The 19,316-nt window shown below is 40.7% G+C and overlaps 1 protein-coding gene across 1 annotated transcript in view; it reads right to left on the bottom strand.

Annotated features, from left to right (window-relative positions):
• Positions 1–1,683: 1,683 nt before the first annotated feature.
• LOC139606641 (butyrophilin-like protein 2) overlaps positions 1,684–19,316 on the bottom strand; it is a 19,433-nt gene continuing 1,800 nt past the window's right edge. Inside the window, exons 2-18 of the mRNA XM_071458902.1 lie at positions 12,434–12,772; positions 12,270–12,305; positions 12,120–12,143; positions 11,911–11,997; positions 11,473–11,496; positions 11,110–11,199; positions 10,837–10,900; positions 9,035–9,093; positions 6,280–6,366; positions 5,458–5,481; positions 4,337–4,675; positions 4,179–4,214; positions 4,029–4,052; positions 3,821–3,907; positions 3,382–3,405; positions 2,899–2,988; positions 1,684–1,965 (exon numbers count right to left, since the gene is read on the bottom strand). Of these exons, the coding sequence (XP_071315003.1) occupies positions 1,946–1,965; positions 2,899–2,988; positions 3,382–3,405; positions 3,821–3,907; positions 4,029–4,052; positions 4,179–4,214; positions 4,337–4,675; positions 5,458–5,481; positions 6,280–6,366; positions 9,035–9,093; positions 10,837–10,900; positions 11,110–11,199; positions 11,473–11,496; positions 11,911–11,997; positions 12,120–12,143; positions 12,270–12,305; positions 12,434–12,772 (1,454 nt within the window). The 3' untranslated portion in view covers positions 1,684–1,945. The remainder of the gene's footprint in view (positions 1,966–2,898; positions 2,989–3,381; positions 3,406–3,820; positions 3,908–4,028; positions 4,053–4,178; positions 4,215–4,336; positions 4,676–5,457; positions 5,482–6,279; positions 6,367–9,034; positions 9,094–10,836; positions 10,901–11,109; positions 11,200–11,472; positions 11,497–11,910; positions 11,998–12,119; positions 12,144–12,269; positions 12,306–12,433; positions 12,773–19,316) is intronic.

Here is a 19,316-nt window from a genome sequence, read left to right as displayed (position 1 = left end):
GAGGCCACGGCGACTTGTGTGAGCAGCCAGACGACGAGAACCACCTTCTTCATCCTGCGCAGTGAAATCAGTGAAGATTTCAACCGTGGTTTGAAGATATGACCTTCAGAGGAGAGCAAACCAGACCCCTGCACTCATACCTGCACTCTTCCTGGAGGTCTGACAGGAGTCTGTGGAATCACACCTCAGTCTGGTGAGGACACAGACCTGATGGCTACGTCCCGCAAAGAGGAACCTAAGTTGTGTTCATGATGTGACACGGACCTATTTGAGGGATGGACAGTTACTCCCGGTGGTTCTGCACATTATAATACATCCATGGTTCTGCAGTGGAGAAGTCAGAGGAGCTGCTGCAGACTCCGTCTCATTACTGATGTCAGCACACGATGTTGGTGTTCCTGGAGCCCTGCGGGAAGCGGAGCCGCCAGAAAGCTCACAGCTGCACCCGGACTCAGGTCCAGACCAGGCCAGGACAGAGCCGGATCAGGACATGTCGAGGTAGTCTGCAGAAAGAACAGCAGGGGGCAAACAGGAGCAAAGCACAAATGAGACAGATGGCAGATGTGGAAACACCTCTGGAGAGACTGTCCTGCCGAGAGGCCGAGTGTAGGAAATGTCATAAAAAGGGACGATTTGCAAAGAAATGCAGGTGAAGCACAGGTGTCCAGGACGTTACACAGGAGCAGACAGGGAGTGAAGGTGAGGAGGAATGAGCTCCGGGTGTGATGAGGATGGACTGAAGTGTTGCAGCTGAACGAGGAGGAGCTGGAGCTGAAGCGAGACACTGGAGCTGTCCTCTCAGCAGTCCCAAGCAGCAGCATGGGACACTGCGGCGTCCTCCTGAGCTGCTGTATGGACCAGGCCGACACAGCCTGAAGGCTAAAGGATGCTTCAAAGGGGATCTGACCATCAAAGACAGGACAAGCAAACAGCTCATGTATGTTGTTAAAGGGCAGTCCACTCCTGCAGTAGTGGCACTCAAACTGATACAGCGTTTGCACACAGTAGAAGCCCGGCAGGAGGATTTCAAAGCTCAGTTCCCCGCCGTGTTTTCTGGCTCAGGGAAATTAAAGGAGCCCGACGCGATTGAGTCTGAGTCAGATCCGGTTCCATATGCGGTGTCTTCCCCACGCCGCGTGCCCCTGGGAGTGTGCTGGCATGGTTCAATACCAATAAGGATGTGCGTGGACCTGACACACTTAGATAAGTGGGTTCAGAGAGAGACACATCCTCCCGGCAGCTGACTGTACACTTGCTGTGCTTGCAGGAGCAAAAGTCTTCACAAAGCTGGACGCAACCTCCGGCTTCTGGCAGATTCCATTGTCAGAAGAAAGCTCACTCCTGACAACCTTCATCACCCTGTTCAGACGATGTGCACTGAATCAGCTGCAGGGGGGGGTCTCATCAGCATGTCTCAGATGTTAGAGGGGTGTGCAGGTACTGTGTGTCATGATGAGGACATTTGAGTATGTGGTGAGAACATGATACAGAACAATGAGGGACTGCGTCAGGTCCTAATGAGGCTTCAGGAAGGAGGACTGACATTAGACGGAGAAAAAACTGAGTTTGACAAAGATGGACTCGTGTTTTTGAGCCACTGCGTCACAGCAGAAGGTGTGAATTTTCTTAAAATACAATCACATACAAATTCAGATTTGAAGAAATTTACACACACACGGCAGATTCCCAGAGCAAACAGTTGATTTATTATATATTTATAAGATATTTACATCACGTACAACAGGGATCAAGCTATTGTCAAACTTAAGTAACATCTGGCTCCAGATCACACACAGGGCAGGTTAACAGCACCACCCTCAGACAGGGAGGGAGAACAGCACAAGAAACACAAAGTCACTCAGAGACAAACACAGGTTCTGAATCAGGGTCACAACAGGTTCAGTTCACAGTGAACAGAGGCTCCATGCAGTGATGTGAACATGGGTCAGGACGGTTCAGTGTCCGCTGTTGGAGAAAAGACACATCGGCCATGATGTAAAACTCTTCCTGAGAACGTCACAAAATGCAGTACTCATCATAGTAGTATTGTAGTATATATATATATTACACGGTTTGGACGGGATCCAGACAACCTGTCCAGCCTGATCAGAGTAGTTCCAATAGTTCAAACACAGCTTTCAACCAACAGTGGCACAAAGGTTTGGTGTTAGCATGAGTAACTGATAAAGTACATTTACTGGAACGCTCCATTTTATACTGATATATCATATATGTCTGAAACAACTGCTCAAGGACCCGAAGCTTGCTCTAGCATCATCAGGTGCAGAAATTAAACTGACAAGTTCATTGAGATATGACATGAATGTGTGGTACAAAAAAGACAAAAGAAGAAGAAAGAAAACTTGGTTCATCAAAAATCACACTGATAACAATGAGAATTTCTCTGCACCTGCACAAAACCATCATTCACATATAAAAAAAGTCAGCACTCTGCAGAATAACTGGAACATCATTTTTACATGATATTGTCGGAAATCATGGATGAAACTTTTGTAACTGTTTCAAAGTATTTCTCCCAAAGTGTCATCCACAATTTCATTTCAGTGGTAAAATTCCTGAATGGAAAATGTTCTTAACATTAATGAATCTTAAGATAAATATAACTTAAATATAAATAAACCTCCTCAATTAAAATAAATGAAAATGATCATATATAGAAACAATCTGAGGATTTTTTAACTAAATACAGCTCAGACACCAACAAGACAATAATCAGACAGTCGTTCAGCACAATGCTGCTCACTTCCTCAGATTTTAGAACAATGCAGCCTTTACACTGAGACACACAGTATCTACACTTCTCTGGTACAGTATCTTGTTCCAGAATCCGTATCAATACCATTTAACAGTTTTCAGCAGCTCTTCAGTCTTACTCACCATGAGTCTGTTCCCAAGCATCAGGCTGGAGAAGGGCTACATCACTGGTTGGAGAAGGGGAGGGCAGCTCTTCTGAGGCTGGAGCTGCATCTGCACCAGGCAGGGACATTTGATTTAGTATGAACAGCTTGGAAAACATTTTCCTGCACTGATCAAATGTCAGCAAAAAGAGAAACAACATGTAGATACCCAACTTGCTGTGAAGATATAAAGTAACTGATCAGGCTGTAATCTGCAGTGTTACCAAAGGGATGTGGTCATTTATGTTATAGTCATAGTGTAATAGTGACAGAATAGATACCAGCAGTGAAATAATACCTACAGGATAAGTTCTCTTTAAAGACTCAGTAGTTTTTAGCTAAGAGCGTCTTGCGCTCGACATGGTACGCGCCCTAACCACTCGACTACTGGGCTGCCCAAGACTCAGTAGTTTTAACAACTTATATCTGCAATGACATGAAGACAGCACTGTTTTATACTTACTGTTCCCATTGTCTGTCTGTGACTCTATGGGTGGAAAAAAAAAGAAATGAAATGTTAAAAAATGTGATAAAATGGAAAACAGGAAAAGTGAAAAAGCAAAAAGTTTTTTTATTATTATGACATAATTTCTTGATGTACAAAATGTTGTGTCTGGGCCAAAAACAACCAAGGACTTTATAAGTGTTGAGAATAAAATGAGGCTGAGGCAAGCAAACGTAGCCTGTTTCATTATGGACTAAACCACAGGGTTCATTTACACCACTCACAGACCACAACCATATTAATATATATCTTACATCCAGATATGATTGAAAAATTATGAACAGTGCTCCATCTACGCACATATGGGCACCAGGATTTTTATATAAGAAAGACTTAGAAATGTAGAACCCATCCTTTTAGATGGAGGAAATGAAGAGAGGAGACATTTGTGACTTACTGGAGTTCCTGCGTCTCCGCTGGACAACACAGATAATAGAACCTAGGGCTGCAGCAGCTATGATGAGGAAAACAGGGTAAAGAATCCCTGAAAAATAGAGGAAAACATCCAATCATCTTCCACACCTGCTTCTCCTGCTCAGGTGTCCTTAAGTCAAACTCAACACGTAGACTACAGCTTCAGTAAAGACAGCAGCGTTTGTACTTACAGTCTGTGATTGATGTATCAGGCTCTGTGTTTGTGAGGGAAATAAAATATTAAAATATGTGATAAAATAATGACAAACAAGAAAAGTATCTGATGGTTGGTGATAGAATAAAAGGGATGCAAACAAATAAAACTGAAGATATTTATTTACTGGGAACTGTTTCTTCATGTCTCTCCAGTGAATCTGCTGAAAATGAGTGTTAAATTGTAATTGTGTGTTTTGTGTTGAGGTGCAAAAATATCTTTATTACAAATATAACATGTTTTCTCTTATCTCATTTTAATATGTATTAGATTAGATATACTTACTAACAGTGAGGGTAACATTGGCCTTGATGACAGGAATTTTACTTTTGTACACACTGCAGGTGTAAGTTCCTGCATCTTCTTCTCTTACGTTGATCAGTTTTAGTGAAATGTTTCCTTTTGCCATTTCATCTTTGAAGAGAGACGTTCTGTCTTTGAAGTTCACATCTTGACCATCCAGATGGTCCCCCATACTTCGATAGGCGTGAACTATTCTTCCATTGAATTCCCACTCCACTCGTAGAGTCGTCACGTCGTGTGGAGGTTGCAAGGAGCACGGAAGAATGATGTCATCACCGACTGCTGCTGGAACTGCTCCTGATCCAGTCACATTTGGTTCCTCTGAGGAAACAAACACTGGATTTGACCATTGAACACTTTGTTTGTCAGTACAGTTTAAAACTGTGACTGTAAAACTGAACAGACATTATGTTTCAAGCTCTTTCATTAGAACACAATATACAGACTTAGCTATATAAATCTATAGCCAATTCAATCCAAGTGTGAAAACATACAAAAAAATCAGGTTAAGAAAGGCTCATTCATGCATATTACATACAAATATTAGTTGTTGGGTATACTGAGATCATGGATGAAGGGCTCTTATAAAAACTTCACTAGACTCAAAAATGGCAGCCACTCACTTTAAAGCTCCACACAGTCTAAAGGTAGATGTCCATGTGTTTGTGATTATAAAGCAGGTCTAGGTTCTATATTAATACTGTGAAAGTATCAAAGCCTCAGTCCACAGAGAAATGCACACAGCCTGTATTCAGAAACTGAGTCTTAAAACCAGCCGTCAGGACTTCTGAAAACAGTCAGCCAATCAGAAGAGAGGCTCAGATCCTCTCTTCTGATTGGGTGACTGACCTGTTGTTACTAGAGCTCCAGAGATAAGCCTGAGAGAGGAGATGTAGAACTACACTGAGATGTTTTTTTGGTTCTTAAAACCATGAATATATCTTCTGATGTTAGTGTTAAGTGTTTCTCAGACTTTAAAAATAAAACTGATCTGATCAAACTCAACAAGCAGATGGAGTTTTAACACTGACCACTTTTAAGAGTCAGTAGTTAGAACAAGTTATATCTGCAATGACATGAAGACAGAACTTTTTTGTACTTACTGTTCCCATTGTCTGTCTGTGACTCTGTAGGTGGAAAAAAAAGAAATAAAATGTAAAATATGAGATAAAAATCATGTCAAAAATGAAAAGTGTCAAAGTAAAAAGCATATTATTATTATTATGATATAATTCCTTGATGAACAAAACACTGTGTCTGGGCCAAAAACAAACAAGGACTTTATAAGTGCTGAGAATAAAATGATCAAACTTCCTTGAAATATCTTTGTGACATTTTGTGGTTGATGTTCAAACCCAACCCATCAGAAAACTGTGGTTTAGCCAGAGCATCAGCAGCTCACCAAACCAGCTGAGCGGATGTTACATTTCCATGAATTGTGTGCAGCATATGGGATTATACAGACAGTAGGGACAATTCGCCACCAGTGACGAAACCTGTTTGTCCTGTTTGGAGGGAAGTCAGTGCCCTCATCTCTTCAGAGAAAGTCTTTGATCTGTTACTGTCTTTAGTTTTTCTGAAATGTAAATACAGATTTTATATGTTAATAAATAATTCGGTTGACAGCATGAATAAGAGGTGAGAGGTGGTGGGGGTCGTTGTCCCCCCATCAACGTTCAGCCCAGCCTGCGCTCTTGTTGCAGCATTTAAAGCGACTGTCTGTTTGGTTTGAGAATAAAATATTTCTATTGTTTCTCTAAGATTCTGTCGAAACCAACTTTAACTTAAAGATGAACTGGTGAATATTTTCTTTCCAGACCTCAGAAGGTGCTGAAAGCTGATCGGCCCCTCGGAACTGACCCATAACAGCAAAGACAAAAAAAGTCAGTCACCAACCAAATCCCTGCAATAAGGAAGTAACTCACCTGTTCCCTGTGCCGCCCTGAGACCTGACAGCAGGAGGACCAGGACTAATTTCATGGTGCTGGGTGAAGATTTGGTAGAAACCAGCGCTGCTCAGACAGAAATGAGGGAAACGAGGTTGGTGGATTTGTTTCGGTCAGATGATCAGCTGCCTCAACAGGTGAAAACTTTCTCTTTCTCTTCCAAGTGTTCAGGGAGGATTAAACTTTATTTACTCCTCACAGAGAGTAGGCTAATTATATGTCACGCCACGCCTTGATTATTGCAACATAGCTAAAAACAAATGTAGAGAAAAAAAAAGAGCTGCCGGGCTTGTTCCATCTTCCTCACTCTCGCCCTTTTCAGAGTTGACTTTAAGTTATTTGTGGTCACTTTGAAGGCTCTTGGTCCCAGTTACATGTGTGACATTTTATTCCCACAGTCTTGTCAGGAAGAGATCTTCCATCTGTCTCAGACACCTGGTTGAAAACTACAGGCTCACAGTGTGTACTTTGGATATTTCTTTTAAACACAATTAAGAACTGGATGTCAAACAGTTCCCTACAGTTAAATGCAGATAAAACTGAAGTCATCATTATTGCTCCTGACATCCAATCAGCAATCAAGCAGAACCTGGGTTAAAAAAGGGCTTATTTCAGGGCACCGCAATAAGTCTTACAATACCCCCAGAAAACTTGGGATAAGTATCATATAAATATATAAGTGCATGTTCCTTATACTGACTATGGTCCCATGTTCAGAGGATGACAAAGAAAATATATTTCTACACCTACTGTTTGCTTACAAATCTGCAAAACCACAATCATAATCTTCAGTGTATCTACCAACAGTGATAAAGAAAGAACGCACCGGTGAGCTCATCAACACCAAAAGACCCGGAAGACCACGGAAAACAACTGTGGTGGATGACCGAAGAATTCTTTCCCTGGTGAAGAGAAACCCCTTCACAACAGTTGGACAGATCAAGAACACTCTCCAGGAGGTAGGTGTGTGTGTGTCAAAGTCAACAATCAAGAGAAGACTTCACCAGAGTGAATACAGAGGGTTCACCACAAGATGTAAACCACTGGTGAGCCTCAAAAACAGGAAGACCAGATTAGAGTTTGCCATACAACATCTAAAAAAGCCTCTACAGTTCTGGAACAACATCCTATGGACAGAAGAGACAAAGATCAACTCGTACCAGAGTGATGGGAGGAGAAGAGTATGGAGAAGGAAACTGCTCATGATCCAAAACATACCACCTCACCAGTGAAGCATAGTGGTGGTAGTGTCATGGCGTGGGCATGTATGGCTGTCAATCCCCTGACCTGAATCTGATTGACTTGCATTTCACTTGCTGAAGACAAAACTGAAGGGAAAATACCCCAAGAACAAGCGGGAACTGAAGACAGTTGCAGTAGAGCATCACCAGGGATGAAACCCAGTGTCTGGTGATGTCTACATGTTCCAGACTTCAGACTGTAATTGACTGCAAAGGATTTGCAACCAAGTATTAAAAAGTGAAAGTTTGATTTATGATTGTTAATTTGTCCCATTACTTTTGGTCCCTTAAAAAGTGGGAGGCACATATACAAACTGAATGTATGTACTTTCAAATTAAAGCTGAAAGTCTGCAGTTCAAGCACATCTTGTTCGTTTCATTTCAAATCCATTGTGGTGGTGTTTAGAGCCAAAAAGATGAGAATTGTGTCGATGTCCCAATATTTATGGACCTGACTGTATCTGTGACGTCTAAAGGAGGCACAAGGTGGCACTGCAGAGTCACATCCTCACCGACTGCTGCTTCCACAGATGTGGAGGGGCACACTACCTCAGGGTCTGTTGGAGAAACAGGTGACACACCGTCTGTTTATCTCAATACACTCAACTCCTGATGTTCTCAGAGGCTAATACCAAGTAGCCTGGGTGGGCCTGTCCTGGGTGGTCTGACTGCAGTTTCTGGACACGGATGTTCATGGTCTTCGCTCCTCCTCTTTCCTCTGGTTGATCTGGTTGATCTTTGTCCTGCTGTCGTTGTACAGAGTCCACGCCTTTACTTGATCATTTACCAACTTCTTTGTGTTAACAGTGTCACAGCTCTTGTAAATCAGATTTATTTGTCATGTCAGTGTTTCCTAACATACTGTAGATTTTCACTGTAGACTTGTAGACATGTGAAAGTCACATGATTTTATTATCTCATGCAGCGCTGGTGCTTTCCTGTGTCACGCCTTAGCTGCTAAACACCACCACCCCTGTTCTAGCATACCTGCTCAGGTTTGCTTTAGAACTTATACAACAATGACAAACTGACAAACAGCTTTTTAAAGGAATCTGAAAGTCTGGAGTAGAACAGGCTGGGAAATACCCACACACAAGTGTTGTTTAGGTCTTCTGTTCAACTTCATTTTTCAGCTCCATTGTTTGCTGCTTTTTTTTTTAACTTGGCAGGTTACTTCTGATATGTTATTAATTCAACCTGCCAGGTTTCATCAGGTACAATGTGTATAGTACACACATCAAACTGGAGAATTCATGATGGGACCAGTCATGAAAAACCAGCCATAGTAATGACTCAAACATAATACCAATATTCAATATATATAAGAACATCACTAATTCTAACTTTGTTGAGTTGTTCTTGCATTTTTTCATTATGATTAATTAAAGCAAAATCAATCTTTAAAGATTCAACACTTCTCCTACATGAGGCTTTCTTGATTTTCTGTTTCATTTTTGAGACTCACTTTAAAAAGCAGCTGTTAATGAACAAACCTGCTGAGGCCACGGCGACTTGTGTGAGCAGCCAGACGACGAGAACCACCTTCTTCATCCTGCGCAGTGAAATCAGTGAAGATTTCAACCGTGGTTTGAAGATATGACCTTCAGAGGAGAGCAAACCAGACCCCTGCACTCATACCTGCACTCTTCCTGGAGGTCTGACAGGAGTCTGTGGAATCACACCTCAGTCTGGTGAGGACACAGACCTGATGGCTACGTCAAATTTTAGACTCAGACTTGTCTTTGATGTCCGTCAAATATAAACATCCATAAACCATGGAAAAAAGATGCTCTTTATTACTGAAGTTGCCTGAGAATCAGTGGTTAATCAATCAAGTTTTCTTCAGTGTCCATCAAGTATGTAGTTCTGAATTACTATCATAACTTGAAATTACAATAATTCAAGGAGAACCACTAATAAAGCTATTAGCTACCTTGTTAACTCATAAAAACTTAATAAAAAGTGTTATTAGAAAATACAACCACCTTGTGTATCAGTGTATTTTCTCCTTGCAAAATATTTCTTCCTTCCTGTCTCAATAAGAGGGAGGACTAGAAATGTAAGACGTTCATGAGTGATTCATAAAAATAACTTGTGTAAATGTCAGTTGTGAGTTGAGATTCTTGGGGGAAAAAAGGTAAAAAGACAGAGGTGGACAAAGTAAACAGGTTCAAAGTTCAGATCCCCCTGGTTAAATTTGTCTCCAATACAGGTGAAAATTGTTCATTCAAAAGTTGTTCAGGCAAAAATGGACCCCCCTCCTTCCCCAAGGAGGAACAAAATCACGGCAGATTCCCAAAGCAAACAGTTGATTTATTATATATTTATAAGATATTTACATCACGTACAGAGATCAAGCTATTGTCAAGCTAAAGTAACATCGGTCTCCAGTTCACACACAGGGCAGGTTAACAGCACCACCCTCAGACAGGGAGGGAGAACAGCACAAGAAACACAAAGTCACTCAGAGACAAACACAGGTTCTGAATCAGGGTCACAACAGGTTCAGTTCACAGTGAACAGAGGCTCCATGCAGTGATGTGAACATGGGTCAGGACGGTTCAGTGTCTGCTGTTGGAGAAAAGACACATCGGCCATGATGTAAAACTCTTCCTGAGAACGTCACAAAATGCAGTACTCATCATAGTAGTATTGTAGTATATATATATATTACACGGTTTGGATGGGATCCAGACAACCTGTCCAGCCTGATCAGAGTAGTTCCAATAGTTCAAACACAGCTTTCAACCAACAGTGGCACAAAGGTTTGGTGTTAGCATGAGTAACTGATAAAGTACATTTACTGGAACGCTCCATTTTATACTGATATATCATATATGTCTGAAACAACTGCTCAAGGACCCGAAGCTTGCTCTACCATCATCAGGTGCAGAAATTAAACTGACAAGTTCATTGAGATATGACATGAATGTGTAGTACAAAAAAGACAAAAGAAGAAGAAAGAAAACTTGGTTCATCAAAAATCACACTGATAACAATGAGAATTTCTCTGCACCTTCACAAAACCATCATTCAAATATAAAAAAAAGTCAGCACTCTGCAGAATAACTGGAACATCATTTTTACATGATATTGTTGGAAATCATGGATGAAACTTTTGTAACTGTTGCAAACACTTTGGCTTTAATGAAATTATCTGAGTTTAGTGTGAAATCCAGGTAATCCTGATCAGCCAGGGTGTTTCACAGGAAGCAGGGGATTAAAACAGGTCTGTCTGAAATAAAAGGCTCCACACTCTGTTGATTGGCCTTTGGTAGCTGGGTCATGTGCTCACAGAGTGTTGTCAGTGTTGTCCTCTTGGTTCTGGCTGCTGCTTTCTCTCCTCTCTTGTCTTTGACCTTCACGTCAAAAAACAGGAGATTTGTTGGAGCATCATCAGCATTTTCTCTTCTTTGACCACTCTGATCAACAAATGCTCAAGTTCAGATCTAGGGCCCCATTTAGGGCCCCACCACCACCAAAGGCCACACCAATACTGAAAGTATAACACTGTGTAGACATATCGATACCATTTAACAGTTTTCAGCAGCTCTTCAATCTTACTCACCATGAGTCTGTTCCTGAGCATCAGGCTGGAGAAGGGCTACATCACTGGTTGGAGAAGGGGAGGGCAGCTCTTCTGAGGCTGGAGCTGCATCTGCACCCACTAAATGTCAGCAAAAAGAGAAACAAATGTAGATACCCAACTTGCTGTGAAGATATAAAGTAAGTGATGAGACTGATAAGGCTGTAATCTACAGTGTTAACAAAGAGATTATAGTATGTGGTCATTCATGTTATAGTCATAGTGTAATAGTGACAGAATAGAGACCAGCAGTGAAATAATACCTACAGGATAAGTTCTCTTTAAAGACTCAGTAGTTTTAACAAGTTATATCTGTAATGACATGAAGACAGCACTGTTTTGTACTGTTCCCATTGTCTGTCTGTGAATCTGGGTAGAAAAAAGCGAAATAAAATGTTAAAAAATGTAATAAAATGATGACAAACAGGACAAGTGTAAAAGCAAAAAGTTTTTTATTATTATGACATAATTTCTTGATGTACAAAATGTTGTGTCTGGGCCAAAAACAATCAAGGACTTTATAAGTGTTGAGAATAAAATGAGGCTGAGGCAAGCAAACGTAGCCTGTTTCATTATGGACTAAACCACAGGGTTCATTTACACCACTCACAGACCACAACCATATTAATATATATCTTACATCCAGATATGATTGAAAAATTATGAACAGTGCTCCATCTACGCACATATGGGCACCAGGATTTTTATATAAGAAAGACTTGGAAATGTAGAACCCATTCTTTTAGATGGAGGAAATGAAGAGAGGAGACATTTGTGACTTACTGGAGTTCCTGCGTCTCCGCTGGACAACACAGATAATAGAACCTAGGGCTGCAGCAGCTATGATGAGGAAAACAGGGTAAAGAATCCCTGAAAAATAGAGGAAAACATGATTCTTTACTTCCACACCTGCTTCTCCTGCTCAGGTGTCTTTAAGTCAAACTCAACATGTAGACTACAGCTTCAGTAAAGACAGCAGCGTTTGTACTTACAGTCTGTGATTGATGTATCAGGCTCTGTGTTTGTGAGGGAAATAAAATATTAAAATATGTGATAAAATAATGACAAACAAGAAAAGTATCTGTTGGTTGGTGATAGAATAAAAGGGATGCAAACAAATAAAACTGAAGATATTTACTTACTGCGAACTTCTCTTTTGCCACTTTCCCCCCCTGGATCTGTTGAAAATGAGTGTTAAATTGCAATTGTGTGTTGTGTTGTGTTGAGGTGCAAAAATACACTTAATACAAATATAACATGTTTTCTCTTATCTCATTTTAATATGTATTAGATTAGATATACTTACTAACAGTGAGGGTAACATTGGCCTTGATGACAGGAATTTTACTTTTGTACACACTGCAGGTGTAAGTTCCTGCATCTTCTTCTCTTACATTGATCAGTTTTAGTGAAATGTTTCCTTTTGCCATTTCATCTTTGAAGAGAGACGTTCTGTCTTTGAAGTTCACATCTTGACCATCCAGATGGTCCCCCATACTTCGATAGGCGTGAACTATTCTTCCATTGAATTCCCACTCCACTCGTAGAGTCGTCACGTCGTGTGGAGGTTGCAAGGAGCACGGAAGAATGATGTCATCACCGACTGCTGCTGTAACTGCTCCTGATCCAGTCCCCTTTGGTTCCTCTGAGGAAACAAACACTGGATTTGGTATCAATGTTACAACACCACTGAGCACTTTGTTTGTCAGTACAGTTTAAAACTGTGAGGACCTAACAGACATTATGTTTCAAGCTCTTTCATTAGGACACAATTTACAGACTTAGCTATATAAATCTATAGCCAAGTTTCAATCCAAGTGTGAAAACGAGAAAGGCTCATTCATGCATATTACATACAAATATTAGTTGTTGGGTATACTGAGATCATGGACGAAGGGCTCTTATAAAAACTTCACTCGAATCAAAAATGGCAGCCACTCACTTTAAAGCTCCATCCAGTCTAAAGGTAGATGTCCAAGTGTTTGTGATTATAAAGCAGGTTTATTATTAATACTGTGAAAGTATCAAAGCCTCAGTCCACAGAGAAATGCACACAGCCTGTATTCAGACACTGAGCCTTAAAACCAGCCGTCAGGACTTCAAAGCACAACAAAGCAGTCCCTGCCCTCAGCCACGTCCCAAGCCCCGCCCACCTGTACCCACCATCCAACCTTGCAGGATTTGGTTTCTCTGAATGTTTACCTGAAATCTGCTCTATTTTTATTTGATCACTCAGAAAACAGTCAGCCAATCAGAAGAGAGGCTCAGATCCTCTCCTCTGATTGGCTGACTGGCTACAGAGAGAAGCCTGAGAGAGGAGATGTTCTTAAAACCATAATTATATCTTCTGATGTTAGCGTTAACCTTTGAGTGTTTCTCAGACTTTACTCTAAAAGTAAAACTGATCTGATCAAACTCAACAAGCAGATGGAGTTTTAACACTGACCTCTTTAAAGATTCAATACTTTGAACAAGTTATGTCTGTATGACACTTTTTTGTACTTGTACCATTGTCTGTCTGTAACTCTGTGTCTGGGCCAAAAACAAACAAGGACTTTATAAGTGCTGAGAATAAAATGATCAAACTTCCTTGAAATATCTTTGTGACATTTTGTGGTTGATGTTCAAACCCAACCCATCAGAAAACTGTGGTTTAGCCAGAGCATCAGCAGCTCACCAAACCAGCTGAGCGGATGTTACATTTCCATGAATTGTGTGCATCATATGGGATTATACAGACAGCAGGGACAATTCGCCACCAGTGACGAAACCTGTTTGTCCTGTTTGGAGGAAAGGCAGTGCCCTCATCTCTCTACAGACGACTGATTTGGATGTGGTGGGTAAGATCAGATCAGATGCGTGGGTTAGCAGCGCTGTCAGGCCCAAACACAAGCCTGGGCAGAAACGTAGCAATTCTGATAATTCCCCTTTTTCTATTGGCTGAACCTCACAGCACAGATAACATCATTCTGTACTTCAAAGAACATGAACAGCCACCAAACAGAGACACTAGCAGCCTTTCCCACCTGGAGCATCAGTAACAGGTGGTGAACTCACCTTGAGCAGCCACAGTGATGTCACATGAAAACCAGCCTCACATTAACAACACCAGCAGCATCTCACTGGTGTGGCTGCTCAAGGTGGAGTCAGCTTTAAAAAAAAAAGGGAACTGGACCCTGAATATAAAAACGTTAATGTAAAAAAAAAAAAGTAAAAATATTATTTGATTTCTCTCACTCTCTTTCTCTCTTTCTCTTCCTAAAGTTAACTTTCTTTGAGTCTTTGATCTGTTACTTCTTTAGTTTTTATGAAATGTAAATACAGATTTTATATGTTAATAAATAATTCGGTTGACAGCATTAATAAGAGGTGAGAGGTGGTGGGGGTCATTGTCCCCCCATCAACATTCAGCCCAGCCTGCGCTCTTGTTGCAGCATTTAAAGCGACTGTCCGTTTGGTTTGAGAATAAAATATTTGTACTGTTTCTCTAAGATTCTGTCGAAACCAACTTTAACTTAAAGATGAACTAGTGAATATTTTCTTTCCAGACCTCAGAAGGTGCTGAAAGCTGATCAGCCCCTCGGAACTGACCCATAACAACAAAGGCTAAAAAAGTCAGTCAACAACCAAATCCCTGCAATAAGGAAGTAACTCACCTGTTCCCTGTGCCGCCCTGAGACCTGACAGCAGGAGGACCAGGACTAATTTCATGGTGCTGGGTGAAGATTTGGTAGAAACCAGCGCTGCTCAGACAGAAATGAAGGAAACGAGGTTGGTGGATTTGTTTTAAGTCGGTCAGATGATCAGCTGCCTCCAGACAACAGGTAAACACTTTCTCTTTCTCTTCCAGGTGGGAGGGAGGAATCAGACTTTATTTACTCCTCACAGAGAGTAGGCTAATTATATGTTACGCCACGCCTTGATTATTGCAACATAGCTAAAAACAAATCAGCTCCAGATTGAACAGAGATCAGCTGCCGGGCTTGTTCCATCTTCCTCACTCTCGCCCTTTTCAGAGTTGATTTTAAGTTATTTGTGGTCACTTTGAAGGCTCTTGGTCCCAGTTACATGTTTAATATTTTATTCCCACAGTCTTGTCAGGCAGAGATCTTCCATCTGTCTCAGACACCCGGCTTCTTTTAAACACAATTAAGAACTGGATGTCAAACAGTTCCCTACAGTTAAATGCAGATAAAACTGAAGTCATCATTATTGCTCCTGACATCCAATCAGCAATCAAGCAGAACCTGGGTTAAAAAAGGGCTTATTTCAGGGCACCGCAATAAGTCTTACAATACCCCCAGAAAACTTGGGATAAGTATCATATAAATATATAAGTGCATGTTCCTTATACTGACTATGGTCCCATGTTCAGAGGATGACAAAGAAAATATATTTCTACACCGACTGTTTGCTTACAAATCTGGAAAAGCACAATCATAATCTTCTAATAATGTTCTCAGAGGCTAATACCAAGTAGCCTGGGTGGGCCTGTCCTGGGTGGTGTTATTACCAACTCTGAATTTGACTTCTCATGTCAGTGTTTCATAACATACTGTAGATTTTCACTGTAGACTTGTTAGTGAAAGTCACATGATTTTATTATCTCATGCAGCGCTGGTGCTTTCCTGTGTCACGCCTTAGCTGCTAAACACCACCACCCCTGTTCTAGCATACCTGCTCAGGTTTGCTTTAGAACTTATACAACAATGACAAACTGACAAGCAGCTTTTTAAAGGAATCTGAAAGTCTGGAGTAGAGCAGGCTGGGAAATACCCACACACGACTTTTCTTTAGGTCTTCTGTTCAACTTCATTTTTCAGCTCCATTGTTTGCTGCTGTTATTTTTTAACTTGGCAGGTTACTTCTGATATGTTATTAATTCAACCTGCCAGGTTTCATCAGGTACAATGTGTATAGTACACACATCAAACTGGAGAATTCATGATGGGACCAGTCATGAAAAACCAGCTGCCATAGTAATCACTCAAACATAATACCAATATTCAATATATATAAGAACATCAATGACTCTAACTTTGTTGAGTTGCTCTTGCATTTTTTCATTATGATTAGTTCAAACAAAATAAATCTTTAAAAATCCATGTTAATCAATCAAGTTCTCTTCAGTGTCCATCAAGTATGTAGTTCTGAATTACTGTCATTACTCTATCGATTATTAATGTTTACTTTAATTTTTTTAATTACAATAATTCAAGGAGAACCACTAATAAAGCTATTAGCTACCTTGTTAACTCATAAAAACTTAATAAAAAGTGTTATTAGAAAATACCACCACCTTGTGTATCAGTGTATTTTCTCCTTGCAAAATATTTCTTCCTTCCTGTCTCAGTAAGAGGGAGGACTAGAAATGTAAGACGTTCATGAGTGATTCATAAAAATAACTTGTGTAAATGTCAGTTGTGAGTTGAGATTCTTGGGGGAAAAAAAGGTTCAAAGTTCAGATCCTCCTGGTTAAATTTGTCTCCAATACAGGTGAAAATTGTTCATTCAAAAGTTGTTCAGGCAAAAATGGACCCCCCTCCTTCCCCAAGGAGGAACAAAATCACAGCAGAATCCCAAAGCAAACAGTTGATTTATTATATATTTAGATATTTACATTACGTACAACAGAGAGCATGGCACAGTATGGCTGGGAGCCAGGACCTCCAGGTCCCAGTTTAAAATAACATCAGTCTCCAGTTCACACACAGCACAGGTTAACAGCACCACCCTCAGACAGGGAGGGAGAACAGCACAAGAAACACAAAGTCACTCAGAGACAAACACAGGTTCTGAATCAGGGTCACAACAGGTTCAGTTCACAGTAAACAGAGGCTCCATGCAGTGATGTGAACATGGGTCAGGACGGTTCAGTGTCTGCTGTTGGAGAAAAGACACATCGGCCATGATGTAAAACTCTTCCTGAGAACGTCACAAAATGCAGTACTCATCATAGTAGTATTGTAGTATATATATATATTACACGGTTTGGACGGGATCCAGACAACCTGTCCAGCCTGATCAGAGTAGTTCCAATAGTTCAAACACAGCTTTCAACCAACAGTGGCACAAAGGTTTGGTGTTAGCATGAGTAACTGATAAAGTACATTTACTGGAACGCTCCATTTTATACTGATATATCATATATGTCTGAAACAACTGCTCAAGGACCCGAAGCTTGCTCTAGCATCATCAGGTGCAGAAATTAAACTGACAAGTTCATTGAGATATGACATGAATGTGTGGTACAAAAAAGACAAAAGAAGAAGAAAGAAAACTTGGTTTATCAAAAATCACACTGATAACAATGAGAATTTCTCTGCACCTGCACAAAACCATCATTCACATATAAAAAAAAGTCAGCACTCTGCAGAATAACTGGAACATCATTTTTACATGATATTGTTGGAAATCATGGATGAAACTTTTGTAACTGTGGCAAACACTTTGGCTTTAATGAAATTATCTGAGTTTAGTGTGAAATCCAGGTAATCCTGATCAGCCAGGGTGTTTCACAGGAAGCAGGGGATTAAAACAGGTCTGTCTGAAATAAAAGGCTCCACACTCTGTTGATTGGCCTTTGGTAGCTGGGTCATGTGCTCACAGAGTGTTGTCAGTGTTGTCCTCTTGGTTCTGGCTGCTGCTTTCTCTCCTCTCTTGTCTTTGACCTTCACGTCAAAAAACAGGAGATTTGTTGGAGCATCATCAGCATTTTCTCTTCTTTGACCACTCTGATCAACAAATGCTCAAGTTCAGATCTAGGGCCCCATTTAGGGCCCCACCACCACCACAGGCCACACCAATACTGAAAGTATAACACTGTGTAGACATATCGATACCATTTAACAGTTTTCAGCAGCTCTTCAATCTTACTCACCATGAGTCTGTTCCCAAGCATCAGGCTGGAGAAGGGCTACATCACTGGTTGGAGAAGGGGGGGGCAGCTCTTCTGAGGCTGGAGCTGCATCTGCACCAGGCAGGAACATTTGATTTAGTATGAACAGTTTGGAAAACATTTTCCTGCACTGATCAAATGTCAGCAAAAAGAGAAACAACATGTAGATACCCAACTTGCTGTGAAGATATAAAGTAACTGATAGGACTGATCAGGCTGAGGCAAGCAAACGTAGCCTGTTTCATTATGGACTAAACCACAGGGTTCATTTACACCACTCACAGACCACAACCATATTAATATATATCTTACATCCAGATATGATTGAAAAATTATGAACAGTGCTCCATCTACGCACATATGGGCACCAGGATTTTTATATAAGAAAGACTTAGAAATGTAGAACCCATCCTTTTAGATGGAGGAAATGAAGAGAGGAGACATTTGTGACTTACTGGAGTTCCTGCGTCTCCGCTGGACAACACAGATAATAGAACCTAGGGCTGCAGCAGCTATGATGAGGAAAACAGGGTAAAGAATCCCTGAAAAATAGAGGAAAACATGATTCTTTACTTCCACACCTGCTTCTCCTGCTCAGGTGTCTTCAAGTCAAACTCAACACGTAGACTACAGCTTCAGTAAAGACAGCAGCGTTTGTACTTACAGTCTGTGATTGATGTATCAGGCTCTGTGTTTGTGAGGGAAATAAAATATTAAAATATGTGATAAAATAATGACAAACAAGAAAAGTATCTGATGGTTGGTGATAGAATAAAAGGGATGCAAACAAATAAAACTGAAGATATTTACTTACTGGGATCTTTTGTTTCTTCATGTCTCCCCCCTGGATCAGTTGAAAATGTTAAATTGTAATTGTGCGTTTTGTGTTGAAGTGCAAAAATATCTTTATTACAAATATAACATGTATCTCATTTTAATATGATCAGATATACTTACTAACAGTGAGGGTAACATTGGCCTTGATGACAGGAATTTTACGTTCGAGCACACTGCAGGTGTAAGTTCCTGCATCTTTTCCTGTTACATTGATCAGTTTTAGTGAAATGTTTCCTTTTGCTATTTCATCTTTGAAGAGAGACGTTCTGTCTTTGAAGTTCACATCTTGACCATCCAGATAGTCCTCCCTGCTTCGATAGGTGTGAACTGTTCTTTCATTGAGTTTCCAGTCCACTCGTTGAGTCGTCACGTCGTGTGGAGGTTGCAAGGAGCACGGAAGAATGATGTCATCACCGACTGCTGCTGTAACTGTGACTGATCCAGTCACATTTGG

The sequence above is a fragment of the Trachinotus anak genome, unplaced genomic scaffold (genome assembly GCF_046630095.1).
Source record: "Trachinotus anak isolate AG129_WGS33_773 ecotype Australia unplaced genomic scaffold, CSIRO_AGI_Tana_v1 ptg000023l, whole genome shotgun sequence".
Lineage (NCBI taxonomy): Eukaryota > Metazoa > Chordata > Actinopteri > Carangiformes > Carangidae > Trachinotus > Trachinotus anak.
Note: the sequence above shows the minus strand (reverse complement) of the source record. Positions and strands in the feature narration are given on the sequence as shown.